Source organism: Phyllobates terribilis, unplaced genomic scaffold, assembly GCF_046119375.1.
Source record: "Phyllobates terribilis strain yellow unplaced genomic scaffold, ASM4611937v1 Scaffold_3__8_contigs__length_932513732, whole genome shotgun sequence".
Classification (NCBI taxonomy): Eukaryota; Metazoa; Chordata; class Amphibia; order Anura; family Dendrobatidae; genus Phyllobates; species Phyllobates terribilis.
The window spans coordinates 39,399,494-39,414,535 of NW_027362763.1; the positions used below are offsets into that span (position 1 = coordinate 39,399,494).

The 15,042-nt window shown below is 45.3% G+C and overlaps 1 protein-coding gene across 1 annotated transcript; it reads left to right on the plus strand.

Moving 5' to 3' along the window:
- Positions 1 to 11,941: 11,941 nt before the first annotated feature.
- Positions 11,942 to 13,711, plus strand: LOC141257906 (taste receptor type 2 member 4-like). The gene has a single exon (XM_073672912.1). It carries the CDS (start codon positions 11,959 to 11,961, stop codon positions 12,904 to 12,906), a length of 948 nt encoding a protein of 315 aa, XP_073529013.1. The 5' UTR covers positions 11,942 to 11,958; the 3' UTR covers positions 12,907 to 13,711.
- Positions 13,712 to 15,042: the final 1,331 nt, after the last annotated feature.

The window sequence follows — 15,042 nt, forward strand, 5'->3', positions numbered from 1 at the left end:
TGTGAATGAGGCCGGTAAAACATTCAATATATACTTCAAACATATGAGGGCCAGAAATCTTGCTTGTTTTCAATTGACCAAATACTTATTTTCCACCAAAATTTGAAAAAAAATTCTTTCCAAATCAGACAATGTGATTTTCAGGATTTTTTTTCTCATTTTGTCTCTCAAAGTTGAGGTCTACCTATGATGTCAATAATAGGCCTCTCTCATCTGTTTAAGTTGGAGAACTTGCACAATTGATGGCTGACTAAATACTTTTTTTCCCCACTGTATATATCCATCTGAACTAAACGTCCTTCTGAGGACCAATCCAGCTGCATATAATCAGTGCTGCGCAGGCAGGCAGTGTATGTGGCAGACTGTAGTGTATGATACAGCACAAGAGGGTCCATTGAATGTCCTGTCTGCTGCTGTATTAATTACAGATATTTCTAGACATAGCCCCAAATATAAGGGGCCAGGGCAATTTTTTTTTCATCTTAATCCTGGTTATTTGCTTAAAAAGCAATCCAGACTACACCATTTTTCTGCTCCATTTGTTGTTCTCGCTGCAGAATAAAGCCAGATCTGTTCCATATTACAGAGATAAAAATCCAGAAATTTGAACTGAACATGGAAAATATTGGCCTCCTTTACCATTCTGTTGTAGTGTGTCGGTCAAGCTATTCACACTAGGTGTCTGTGGAGAATAGTATTAGTAAATTACAGGCCTGCTATTTATAACTGTGATTCTCAGATATATCACATATAACACTGTTCCAAAATCATACATTTCTTCCATTTCCATTCTGTTGCAGTGTGTCGGTCAAGCTATTCACACTAGGTCTCTGTGTAGAGTAGTATTAGTAAATTACTGGTCTGCTATTTAAAACTGTGGTTCTCTGTCAGACATATCACTTATAAGACTGTTCCAAAATGAGACATTTCTTCCATTTCCATTATTTCTGTTACAGTGTGTCAGTCAAGCTACTCGCACTAGGTGTCTGTGAAGAATAGTATTAGTAACTTACAGGCGTACTATATAAAACCATGATTCTCTGTCAGACATATCACTTATAAGACTGTTCCAAAATCAGACATTTCTTCCATTTCCATTTTGTTGCAGTGTGTCGGTCAATCGATGCACACTAGGTGTCTGTGGAAAATAGTATTAGTAAATTACAGGCCTGCTATTTATAACCATGGTTCTCAGATATATCACCTATAACACTGTTCCAAAATCATACATTTATTCCATTTCCATTCTGTCTCAGTCTGTCGGTCAAGCTATTCACACTAGGTCTCTCTGTAGAATAATATTAGTTAATTACAAGCCTGCTGTATAAAATCGTAGTTCTTTGTCAGCCGTATCACATATAAGCGTGTTCCAAAATCACCCATTTCTTGTTAACGTGGAAACTATTCTTCTCCATTAAAAATTGGCAAGGTGCGTGGCAAGGGACAGGGAAGTGAACATGATGGTGATGGTGCATGCAGAGGCTGAGGACATGGCAGTGGGCATGCTGAAATTGTGCCACAACAAACAACCACATCTTCTCGCTCAACCTTTCTATCCCAATTACCAGGAGACCACAGAGCACCACTATTGAATGCAAATCAGTGTGAAAAAGTTATTGCGTGTAGAGCAGATAATGCTTTCAGTCACTTTGCCACCACCACCACCATGGTGGTCTCTGTCTTCCACAAAGTCAAGTCTCAGTAATCGTCAGTCTGGACCGCATATTCCTCACCCTGATCCTCCTTCCTCCCATCATGCCGAGTGCCCATAGACAACTGATCCCACACTTGGACACTCAGAATAGCTGTTCACTTTTCCATTTGTTCATTCGGGACTCTCGCCCAGCCAGCTTCAAGTGAGTCAATAGGAGAACGCATGCAGAGATGCCAAAATATTGGAGCAGCCATGGTCACACGAAGATGATGGTGGTAAAGTGCAATTACTGTCACTAGCGGTGGATGATGATGATGAGTCACAATTGCCAGAAAGTCAGGAGGAGGACCAGAGTGCGGAAGTGGAAGACGAAGTGTTGGATGATATAGTAACTGAACCAACCTGGCAGGGGGACATACAGAGAGGAGAACAGCACACAGGAGGTGGGAGGTGTAGCACCACAACAGGCAAGAAGAACCAGTGTCGTGGCAGCAGACACAAGATGGGAAAGCGTTCCTCGTAACGCTAACACAACGGAAGCTGCCAGTACATCTGTTATGTCTTCCCGAGTCTGGTTATTTTTTAAAGACTCTGCAGAAAATTCCAAAAAGTCAATTTGCACCACCTGCCAGGCCCGCATCAGCAAGGGGTAGCAAAAGTAGCAGCCTGACCACCAACAGTATGATCAGGCACATGACAGCAAAGCACCCGACTAAGTGGGCTGAACCCCAGGGTCCAGGAACAGTGTCTGTGGGTGACACTACTGCTTGTTCCACTGTTGTGCATGCACGCCAATCCCGTGTCCATGGTGCAGGCTAAGATGCCTCTCGCCCTGCACCTGTAGTTAAACACACTCTCAAGTAGCACCATTAGAAAGCACGTCCACGTCCTTGTCCTAGCGCAGCGTTCGGTTGTTCCTACCCCAGTCCTTGGAACACAAGCCCAAATACACAGCCAACGCCCCACAGGCCACAGCACTAAATTCAAACATTTCGTGAATGCTTGTGCTCGAAATGTTGCTTTTTAGGCTCATGGAGACGGAAGCTTTCCGCAACCTGATGGCGGCTGTCGTCCCTCAGTACTCAGCCCCCAGCCACCACTAATTCTTCCGGTGTGCCATCCCCACAATTCACGAGCACGTGTCCCACAACATTAGACATGCTCTGAACAACGCAGTTACTGGGAAAGTCCACCTAACCATGAACACGTGGACAAGTGCTCGTGGGCAGGGACGGTACATCTCACTGACGGCACACTGGGTTTAAAGAGTGGAAGCCAGGACCCAGTCAGACCTTGGGATGGAACACATCCTCCCGATGCCAAGGATTGCGGGCTCTGGGTCAATCAGGGCTGCCCCCACATTCTACCACTCCTGCACCTTCTCCTCCTCCTCTTCAGCCTCCATCTCTGAAATGGCCAAATCAGTCACAAGCTGGAAGCACGGCAGCACGACCAAGCAGCAACAGGCTGTGCTGAAGCTAATATGCTTAGGTGACAAATCGCACAATGCTGAAGAGTTGTGGACAACTCTGAAAGAGCAGGCAGATCTGTGACTCACACCACTGAACCTACAGCCAGGCATGGTCATGTGTAAGAATGGCCGGAACCTGGTGGCGGCTCTGAGACGAGGCAAGCTCACACAAGTATCATGCCTGGCCCATGTGCTTAACCTTGAGGCTCAGCAGTTTCTCAAATCCTACTCGGAGCTGCCGGATCTGCTTATTAAAGTACGCCGCCTGTGTGCCCACTTTAGAAAGCCAGCTACAGCTTCCACCGCTCTTGCCGTGCTTCAGCAGCATTTGCAGCTTCCAGTTCACCGACTGATCTGCAATGTCACCACGTGTTGGAACTCTACATTGCAGATGTTGGGAAGGATTTGTGAGCAGAAGAGTGCATTTGTTGACTACCAGCATCAACAAGGCCATCGGTATTCAGTTCAGACTCCACACATAAGACCTCAGGAGTGGACATAGATGTCAGACATATGTACCATCCTCCAAAACTTTTAGGACTCCACCAAGATGGTGAGCGGTGATGATGCTATAATTAACATCTCCATCCCGCTTCACTGTCTTCTGAAATGCTCTCTGCTCACAATTAAAGAGGAGGCAAGGCACAATGAGATAGAGGAAGGTACCATACAGGGTGATTCCACACAGCCCAGCCTCATCTCATCCCAACGTGGATTGGGTGACAATGAGAAAGAGGAGGAGGAGGAAGAGGAAGAACAGGAGCTTGTTTCCTGAGCTAAGGACGGTATTACCTGCACAATTGCCATACCATCTGTTCAGCGCAGATGGCCTGAGAACAGGGAGGAGAAGGAAGATGAGGAGGATGAGGTGGACAGCATGGTCAGTCATCCTCTTGGTGAGGACACAAAGTCTTGCCTCTTTGCAGTCTGGTACATATGGCTGAGTTTATGTTATGCTGCTTTTCCCGTCACCCTTGCGTTGTCCAAATTTTGGGTGACAGTCATTACTGGTTGGTGTCACTTATAGATCCACACTACAAAGAAAAGTTTCTGTCTCTTATTCTCACGCTGGGCAAGCCTAATAGAACGAGGCAATACCAAAATGCCATTGTTGAGAAATTATTAAAAAAATTCTGATCTGAAAATCCTGGCGGCAGACGTCACAGTTTGTTGGACAACCAAGGAGTACAGGCAAGAGAGACACAAATGCAATCCAAATGAGGCAGGGGAACACTGTCAAAGTTCTGGGACAGTTTCCTCAGACCCTCCTATCGCACAGGTCCTGAGGTGCGGGGCATTCTTCCAAGGAGAGAAAAGTTTTGGAAGATGGTGAGGGAGTACCTTGGCGACCATACCAACGTCCTCAGTGATTCCTCTGAGCCTTATAATTATTGGGTATCCAAGCTGGACACATGGCAGGATCTCTACACCTTGGAGGTTCTGGCCTGCCTTGCCGCTAGCATTTTATCAGAGCGGGTTTTTAGTGCCGCTGGTTGAATTATAACCATAGGCACTTTCACCTGTCAACTGAAAATGCTGACAGACTGAATCTTATAAAAATGAACAAGGGTTGGATTGGGACAGATTTCTCAACACCACCGAATGATAGCAGCATAACATCAACTCAAATACACTCAAATACAATGTTCTTTTTGGGAGGTCTAACTCTATTCCCATGCACCTCTGTCTTCACACCCAGACATGGGTATACACGTCCTGATTGTGTCTATTTTCTCTTGTCTTCCTTCTTCTCTGCATCCTCATTCTCCACCACCATGTCACCACCATATGTACCATATCAACATATCTATGTCTCTTGCAAGGGGCATTGGAGTTCCTCCAAATTTTTGGCAGCCGTTACTTCACTGCATAGGCAAACAGTATGGGAGACCCACTTCCTAATAATGGGAACATTGTTTTCAGGAGGCCCTTCAACGTCTACGTCTCTTGCAAGTGATATTGCAGTGCCTCCAAATTTATGACAATCATTGCAGTCACTGCATAGGCAAACAGTATGTGAGACCCCCTCCTTTCTAATGGGAATATGTCATTACTGAGGCCCAACTCTATGTGTCTTTAAATTGTTAGTGGGGTTTTTCATAAATTTTGGCAGCCGTTGGATGGACTCACTGCATGTCCTATAACTGTATAGCCGACCTTCTACTTTCTAATGGGAACATGTTGTTACTGTGGCCCAGCTCTATGTGTCTTTAAATTGTTAGTGGGGTTTTTCCAAAATTTTGGCAGCCCTTGCAGTCACAGCATGCGCATCACCACTATAGGAGAACCGCTCCTTTAAAATGGGATTATATTTTTTACTGAGACACTCCTCTATGTATCTTCAAAAGGGTTTTTAGTTGCGTCCAAATTTTTGGCAGCCTTTGCGTACTCAATAACAGTATAGGAGACCCACTCGTTAATAATGGGATCAGCAAAGCATAGCCGGCAGATGGCTCTCCAACAATAATGAGGGCCAACTGCTGGCCCTTTAAGAATAATAAGGGCCGCCTATAAAAATAGGCTTTGCGACTTTCAGAGTCCCTCCATCATAAATTAAACAGGATGTGTCTGATGATGTATCACACACTACACAGCCAGATAAGATTGTAAAATGTTACACTGACATTTCCTGGTAAATGCAATTTTCTTGAAAAATAACTTAAAAAAAAAATAAAAACACAGTAGGATCTTTCTTTAGTATAAAAACCAGACTCACCAATGTAACCTCAATGTAATCACATTGTTCAGCTCCTGCACCTCCTCCTCCAGTTTCCCCTCCATCTCCGAAATGACCACGTCAGTCACAAGCTGAAAGCACTGCAGCACTGCCTTTGCCAAGCGGCACCAGGCTGTGCTGAAGATAACGTGCTTAATGCTTAGGTTACAAACCACCCAGCGCTGCATAATTGTTGAAAGCTGTAACACAGCAGCCTGATCTGTGGCTCTCACCGCTGAACATACAGCCAGGCATGGTTGTGTGTGACAATGGCCGGAACCTGGATACAGAGAAATGACAGCCGGAGTAGATACGGTTTCCGTCTATGCCAGTCCTTTCACCGAGCTAAAGAATATGGTTGTGATGAAATGCAACTCTCACTGAGATGCAGTGTCAGACTGAAAAACATTGGGGCCACCAGAGGATTTGATTCTGAGGGCTCACCTTTCTCCCGCACTCATGAGCCCCATAGCAGCTGCAAAGTTTGCGCTATCATGAACTCTCCTGATGTAGAGAAGCCAGGGCCCACCCGAGAATTCTCTGGTGGGACCGTCCAAAACTGCTGAGAGGCAGCCATGGCTAAGAAAAGTGTGTGGAAAGTTCTTGGACACCCTAAGGCTGATTTTTTATTGAGGGGGAAACCCACTCAAGCACGGGGAGAGCATACAAAATCCTTGCAGATGTTGTCCTTGCTGGGATTTGGACCCAGGATCCCAGAGCTGCAAGGCTTCAGTGCAAACCTTTGAGCCACTGTGCTGCTGCTCACCCTCTGATATCTAACAGGTTGGAGAAACTTGCACCTGCTGCCACTCTATCTTCAGGTCCTTTGTGAGAAGCTAATGTATTTGGGCAGCCACTCAGTCTACCAAATAAAATTCTTGAGAAGGAAATAGGGGATGGCTTTGCTACCATAGTTCACTGGAAATATTCCAGGTTGGTAGGATGCAAGTAGATTCCCACAGAAAAGAGCAGTAATGTTCAGGCACCCATGCTTGTGAAAGGTGGGGATGACACAGCGAGAAATAGTGGCAGGTGGGGACTGGGTATGAACACCCGGCCGCTGCCGGCATGAGATTGTGAAAAGTTTCCGCCTCCACGAGCCTGAAAGGCAAAATTTCAAGTGCAAGCAGCTGTCCAAAAATGTGGCAGTATAGTATTGCAGCCAGTGGGTGGGTGTCTGGCTGCAAACTTCTATTCCAAGTAACAGAAAACTAAGCAGATGGTGGCCTCTATCATCATCACAACCTCACTTTGCCACTATGAACTCTCCTGATGGAGAAGGCAGAGCCCACCGGAGGATTCTCTGGTTCTCTGGTGGGCCAGTCCAACCCTGCCCAGAAGAAGCACTGGCTAAGAAAGTGTGTGGGAAGGACACTTTATGGCTACTTTTTTACTGTGGACTTGGCTCTAGTGAGATGTACCATCCCTGGCCATAGTCACCTGTCCACGTGTTTGTGTTTAGGCAGTCCTTTGCACTTACGTTAACTGGGGAGGGCACAGGTAATGTTGTAAGACATGTGAAAGATGGATACGACACCTGGAGAAATAGTGGTATCAGGGGACCGAGTATGGACACACAGCCGCCACCGCCATGAGGTTGTGGAGAGCTTCCGCCTCCACGAGACTAAAATTCCACATTTCAAGTTCAAGCAGCTGCCCAGAAATCTGGCAGTTTACTATTGTGGCCTGTGGGTGGGTAGCTGCATACTTGCGCTTGTATTCCAAGGAATGGGGTAGGGACAAGTGAACCCTGCGCTGGAACAAGGACGTGGGCGGTGATTGTCGTAAGTCTGCAATGACAGGTGCATGGTGGGATGCATCTTTCCATGTGCCAAGGATCATTTTTGATGGACACACTTTTAGGCAGTGACCTGGGAGTCAGAGATGCTTCCAGAGGTCTTCTCCATGCTGTTCCCATGTCTTTTCAGCACTGTATGCATGTGTCTGATGATGTGTCACACACCACATGGCCAGATAAGGTTGTTAAACGATAAAATGACATTTCCAGGTGAATGCATTTGTCTTGTTTGAAAGCAATGCAAAAGTGCAAAACCGCATCAAAAACGCTACGTGTGAACATAGCCCACGGTGTGGAGGAGCATTATTGTTTTTGTATATTTATTTTGCCTTATATACAAGTCATTACCCTGGAAAGGATGTTCCTTAACATATTTCCCAGGAAAATCCTTTTTGGTTTAGTTTTTGCATGTTTTATTGTGAGTCCCTAAAAGTGGCATAATACCTCTGACAACAAGTCTGCAATGACAGGTGCATGGTGGGATGCATATTTCCATGTGCCAAGGATCATTTTTGATGGGAACACTTTTAGGCAGTGACCTGGGAGTCAGAAATGCTTCCAGGGATCTTCCCCATGCTGTTCCTATGCCATTTGATCACTGTTCTCATCAATTTGGGCAAATTTTAGGCCCTCTCTAGACCGGTGGGGGGGCACCAGAAAAATGATTGAGTTTCCCATAGAATTACATTGGGCTCGTTACTCGGACCGAGCACTCGAGCATTCTAATTTACTCGACTCAAACAACGAGTACCCGAGCATTTTATTGCTCGCTCATCACTAATTAGTAACAGAAGAAAAGTATTTTTTTTAGTTTGGATGAGGCCTGTATAACATATAAGATATGCTCCAAACAATTTAACAATGAGATCTCCCTACTGTATAATGATTGTCACAGAAAAAAATAGATTTTTTTTACTGTGCATACAGCTGAATTTCAACCCCACATAATGACAAGGTGGGCTACTATGGCTTGCTGTATTACTTTAGCAACTGAAAAAAATTTAATTTTAAAGGTGTACTTGTGCATGTAGCTCAATAAAAGTAGTGCACAACATACTCCTATGACATATGCCCTTCTGTGTGGACCTCAGTAACGGCACAAGAAAAAAAATTCTGCTTGAAGATCGATTTTACAGACACACAGGACACTATCTACTTAAACTATCTGACTTAACCGCCTCTCTAACTAGGTAAAATCTATCAGTATGCAGGAGCATCGTCAGCAGCAGCCTCTGTGATCTGCTATAATCACAAAATAACACAACATGTCCACTCTTTATATAGACAGGGACATATAATTTCAGCAGCCAATGGTACAAGCCCTTGTGGCTGGACAGTGTGGATGCTTCTTGTGTCCTGATTGGCTAGCTGCGGTTTGCACACAAAGTTACAGGAAAAAAAAAGATTACAAGCGCGTCGGCCTTCTGAGGCCTTCTGAGCTCTCCCCAGCCCCTCATGTCCCCCAGCTCATCATATACCACCACTATCCTAGCTAAAGTGATGAAAATCATTTAGTTGCAACTCAATAATTTTGCGCACGTTTTCTGAATTTTACAGATTTTAGCCAATTTTAAGAAAAAAATGCTTAGGTTTCCGATCATGAATCCAATTGTGCCATATTCATGCCGAATTTGAAATTTTCAATTGTTTTCTCGAACATATTCACTCATCACTACTCCCTTTTAATCAGCTGTTTAAAATCCTAGGCCCAGACCTGTCAGTCACCAGTCACTAAATTAACAATCAGCATTTATTTGCTGAGATAGTGTGGATGGACCACAGAATTAGCACAAAACATTTATATGCTAAAATGTGGACTGCTGGCTGAACCGCACAATTAGCACAAAGGATTTCGATGCTGAAATGTGGACCGCTGGCTGGACCACACAAAAAGCACAAAGAAATTAGATGCTGAAATGTGGGCTGAAGTCTGATCCACACAATTATCACAAAGGATTTAGATGCTGAAATGTGGACTGCTGGCTGGACTGCACAATTATCACAATGGATTTAGATGCTGAAATGTGGACTGCTGGCTGGACTGGATAATTATCACAATGGATTTAGATGCTGAAATGTGGACTGCTGGCTGGACTGCACAATTATCACAATGGATTTAGATGCTGAAATGTGGACTGCTGGCTGGACCACACAATTAGCATAAAGGGTTAAGATGCTGAAATATAGACTGCTGGCTGCACCACACAATTAGCACAAAGAATTTAGATGCTGAAATGTGAATTGGTGTCTGAACCACACAATTAGCACAAAGGATTTAGATTCTGAAATGTGGACTGGTGTCTGAACCACACAACACAAAGGCTTGATATGCTAGAAGGTCGACTTGACAGAGGATCTTATCTACCTGAACTAGCTGACAACAAATCGCCTAGCTAACTATTTGACTACTTGTAGCAGCAGACTGACTATGCTGTTACACTGACAAAATAGTGCCGAAGCCACATGTCTGCTTTTTAAATTGAAAAGGACATGTGATTTTGACAGCCAATGATACAATTCATTGTGTCTGGACATTGTGGATTTTTTCTGTGCACTGATTGGCTGTTGGAATCTCCCCATAATAAGTAAAAATGAAAAATAATAAATAAATAACAGTGCACTCCTCCTCTGACCTCTCCATACCACCTCCCCTCATCAAACACATCCCCCCACTCATCGTACAGCACAACTATCCTAACCAAAGTTCTAACAAAATCATTCGTGGAAATGTGACACCCCAGGGGTCTGGTTGCCACAGTGATAGAGATATTATGTCTGAGAGCAGGTGGGAGGTCCTTTGGTCAGGGATCCTGTGCATGCCACACCTCCTGCCCAGTCTTGGGAGGGGAAGAACTTCCCCTATATAAACCCGGGGCTGAAGCAGGGTTAGCAGTCAAGGAGAGTAGAGACAAGAAACAGTCACAGGAAGAAACAGCAGAAGCTCAGTGGGAGCAATACTACTACAAGTCAGGGGCTGGCAGCTGCAGAGCTCGCCCTGACTGAGAAGCTTTCTTACCGGACCCGGCGTTCGAGGCTGTGGGGACTAACTCTTACCCAGCAGCAGAAGCCGACCGGCAGGGGATTTCAGGTCCTCAGGCCCAGAAACCCGAAGGCACGGGACCAGCACCGCCATCGTGGAGCGGAAGCCATTAGAAGGCCCCGAGTCACCGGCCATACGGGTGAGCACCACACGGTACACTCAGGGACGTGGGCTACTTATATCCGCTTCTAGCAAGGTAGCCAGAAGAGTACAGTCAGTTTGGGAGGCCTACAACTCCGCCTGGCCAGGGGAGATCCCATCTGCTCAAGGACTGACCAGGCCCCGTTCACTAGCAAGTACTCCGGGAGGGTCTATCGTTGTTACCAGTAAAGACCCTAAATTACACCGCACCGTCTCTGAGTGGTTCCTGCTACCCCCATCATCCACATCTGCTGCCCTGAGGCCATACCCCTCCCGTTGGGAGTTATACCATCTACGCTGCACCATCCATCCACCGGCCTCAGCGGACTGTCCTGCAGCGGCAGCTCCATAGCTGCATTCAACGGGTGGCGTAGTCGTCCTGCATCTACCGCTGTTACATCGCCGCTCAGTTTGACTCCCTGGGCACGGACCGGGTCACCGCCACGAGACTACAACCCTCAAGAGATCCGGCTCCGGGTAAGCTCCCGCGTGCGCAACGCAGCGCGACACAGGCCCAGGGGCGCGTCAGAAACTTGATCATTTACTGAATATTTGGCCGAATTTTGCCGATTTTGAAGAAAATGCACGGGAATCCGGACACGCATCTGAATGTGTAATGTTCATGCTGACTTTGAGATTGGTGAATGTTTTCCGAACAAGTTCGCTCATCTCTTGATTTAACTCAGAATAAGTATAGGATCAGTAATGTAATGCATATACAAAATGTATGCCTCAGCATAATAGTGAGTGCAGCTCTGGAGTATAATACAGGATGTAACTAATGATCAGTAAAGTAATATAATGTATATATATATACACAGTAACTCAACCAGCAGAATAGTGAGTACAGCTATGAGGTATAATACAGGTTGTAACAAAATGCCCTTTACTTGTAAAGTGAAAGAACAGGTGAGCATATATTTGCGATATCTACTTTTCCATTGTGACAGCTGTAAAATGATCTTTATATGTTATGTGATCCATTTTGCTTTTATAGACCTGGCCCGGCTCAAAGTTTGTGCAATGAAGTTTGCATTTTCTTAGTTAAAATTCCATCATTTGGATGAATGGAAAAAGTTTGTCATTGAACCTTTAATAAAGACTCGCTGTTCCATCAGAATCCCACACTACAGGAGAGATGGCTGATTCAACAGGGGGCAACACTAATTCCCAGAATCTGGGTCTCTTGGTCCCAACACTGATTGCTTTCTGTTTCAGCTTTGTAATACATTTATTTATCATAGTCAACAATGTCAATGACTGGTGGAAAGGACGATCAGTGACTTCTGTTGACCACATTGTAACTTCTCTTGGGATTTCAAGGTTGTGCATCCATTGTGCTAATACTATATATGCCATTGTGAACCTATTTGTCAAGCTCTCAAATGTATCTCTAGCTATTTTGTTGTGGATTTATGATTTTTTTTTTTATTCCAATATTTGGTTAACAACTTTGCTCTTCACTGTCTTCTGTCTGAAGATCTCCAATTTCCGCACCAGACTGTTCCTGTATCTGAGGGGGATTATTATACACAGGACTGGTCATCTACTTGTCGCCTCCATACTTCTCGCTGCTGCCAGTTGTTTCAGGTCCTTGTTGATCATGCACTCTAATGTTATCGATGAGGGAACATACAATACAACAATGAATAATGTCATGGGTTGTATTTTTATTAATTCTCCAATGTATTTTATTGTAGGAACCTCCATCCCGCTAGCATTATATGTTATCTCGTCCGTCCTCCTCTTCACCTCTTTGTGTCATCACACAGTAAAGATGAAGAAGAGTAGTAACTTATCCATTAATTTGGAGACATATTACTCAGCCATGAAATTAGTATCTGTCACCTTCATGTATAACACTATATATTTTCCTCTTTATCTGGTTAGTGTCTTTTATTACAGTTTTTACTGTATAGACCTTGCATGGCTTAATAGTTTCTTGGAATTTCTACCGGTTCTTCATTCTTCCTACCTGATCTACAGGACAGCCAAACTCCGAAGTAATATGTTTAAGGTTCTACAGAATGTAATTGATTTCTTCTACGAAAGGAAACATGAAACCAGTTGTAGCTCAAGGAGGTAAATCCATAGGGACCCACAATAATCAGATCAATAATTGAGAATTGATTACATTGGAGAAGTTCAATCTTTTGCTGTTTAGCCAGGTACATCGCTATACACGATGATGTGGCTGTGACTGAGTTGTATGTTATGTCCGTGCATAAACAATGAAATTTGTGCCCTCTTTATTCTTCTGATTGGTGGGAATCAACAATTTTTACACTTAACAAACCTTTGTCATGCTCCCTCCTTTATGGTTGTTTATTTCTATCCAACCAAAATGAAACAGGTGTAGTGCCGGCGTCCCTGCCTCCTGCTAGGCAGGGACGCTGTTCCCCTCACCTCTCCGCTCCATGCCCGGCGTCTTCCTCCTGCTCTGCTGGCAGCGCGCGCTGCTTCCCGGCCACGGTACTTAGGGCGCACGTGCGCCCGCTCCCCCTCTCTTAAAGGGGCCGCGCGCGCCATCCTAAGGAGTCCCCGGCCAATGGCCGGAGGACTTCACCATATATAAGGCACCTCCTCCAAAATGGAGGTGCCCGAGCAATGTTGTAGCACAGTTTATCACTCTGCTTCAGCCCTCAGGTCCCGTTTCCAGTTACCTGCCAGTTACCTGCCAGTTACCTGCCAGTTTGCTGTCTGATACCTGCCTGACTCGTGTCTATCTGCTGCTATTCCTGCGGTCCGACAGTCTGCCTACCTGCCCTGCCAGTCTGTCTATGGATCCGTCTGCCCGCTCACCTGGGAGCGCTCATCTGCTACCTGCCTGCTAGCCTACCTGGAGGCTCCGCCGTCACGTGCTGTGACCACCTGCCTGTCCAGAGACTCTTGCCCGCTCAACTGGGAGCGCTCACCTGCTACCTGCCTGCTAGCCTACCTGGAGGCTCCGTTGTCATGTGCTGTGACCACCTGCCTGTCCAGAGACTCTTGCTCGCTCACCTGGGAGCGTCCATCTGCTACCAGCCTGCTAGCCTACCTGGAGGCTCTGCTGTCACTTGCCGTGACCACCCGCCTGTCAAGAGACTGTCCCGGTCACTTGCTGTGACCACCTGCCCGTTTACCCAGAGACTGTCCCGGTCACTTGCCGTGACCACCTGCCCGTTTACCCAGAGACTGTCCCGGTCACTTGCCGTGACCACCTGCCCGTTTACCCAGAGACTGTCCCTGTCACTTGCTGTGACTACCTGCCTGTCTTCCCTGGGCGCCACCCGCTTCCTTACAAGGACCGTCCCCTTGTATAGTTACTCAGAGGTTCCGCCTCCCAGACCCGTTACAACAGGTTTATCCCGCTCCCACAAATTGACTTAACAATAAAATGCAGATTGCAGACAATTTCCTGCAATCAGTCATACAGTTGCGTCTCATGGATGGCATGAGCCTAGGAGTTGTACCCATGCCATCTGCAGCAGAATCCGGCTGTTATATATAGCCATGCACCTGCTGTAATTGCTGCAACCGGACATCACACTGATCCCACCACTTTAGCCCCTCATATGTCATTGTCAATAGTGACTTTGGCATTTAAGGAGTGTGACAAAGATGATCGCTCCCTTGGTAAGCCCAAAGAAGCCTGCGCAGCACAATTGCCGGATATTAAATGGTTGAAATAATATCTCGGAGGCCTGTCAATGGCCTCGATGTCTGCTATATCCCTCAGCCAATCAGATCCCACTGCTGACAGGGCCTGATTGGCTAACTGTCAGTCAATCACAGACAGAGGAGAAAATGCACTGTAGTACATAAGTAGGGCAGTGCAACACATTCAAAGGATTGCAAGTCCAAGTCCCCCTGTGGGACACAAGGAATGTAAAAAGAAAAGATAAATGTTTTTAAATGTTCTAAAAATAAGTAAAAATAATTATACATTGATTAAATCACAGTTTTATTACTAAAAAGCTTGTTTATTCTTAGAACAAAAACAACCCCCCACAAAAAGTCACATATTTGATATTGCCACATTCATAATAACCTGCACTATAAAACTTTAGACATTTCCATTTCATATGGTGAATGTTATAAAAAAAAATCTGTCACACAGTTGCAATTTTTGTTAATTTCGGCTGAGATCAATTAAATAAAAAATGATCAAAAATGCTAATGAAGTCCAAATTTCACCAATAAAAACTGCAGCTTATTATTACGCAAAAAAAAGTCAATATGC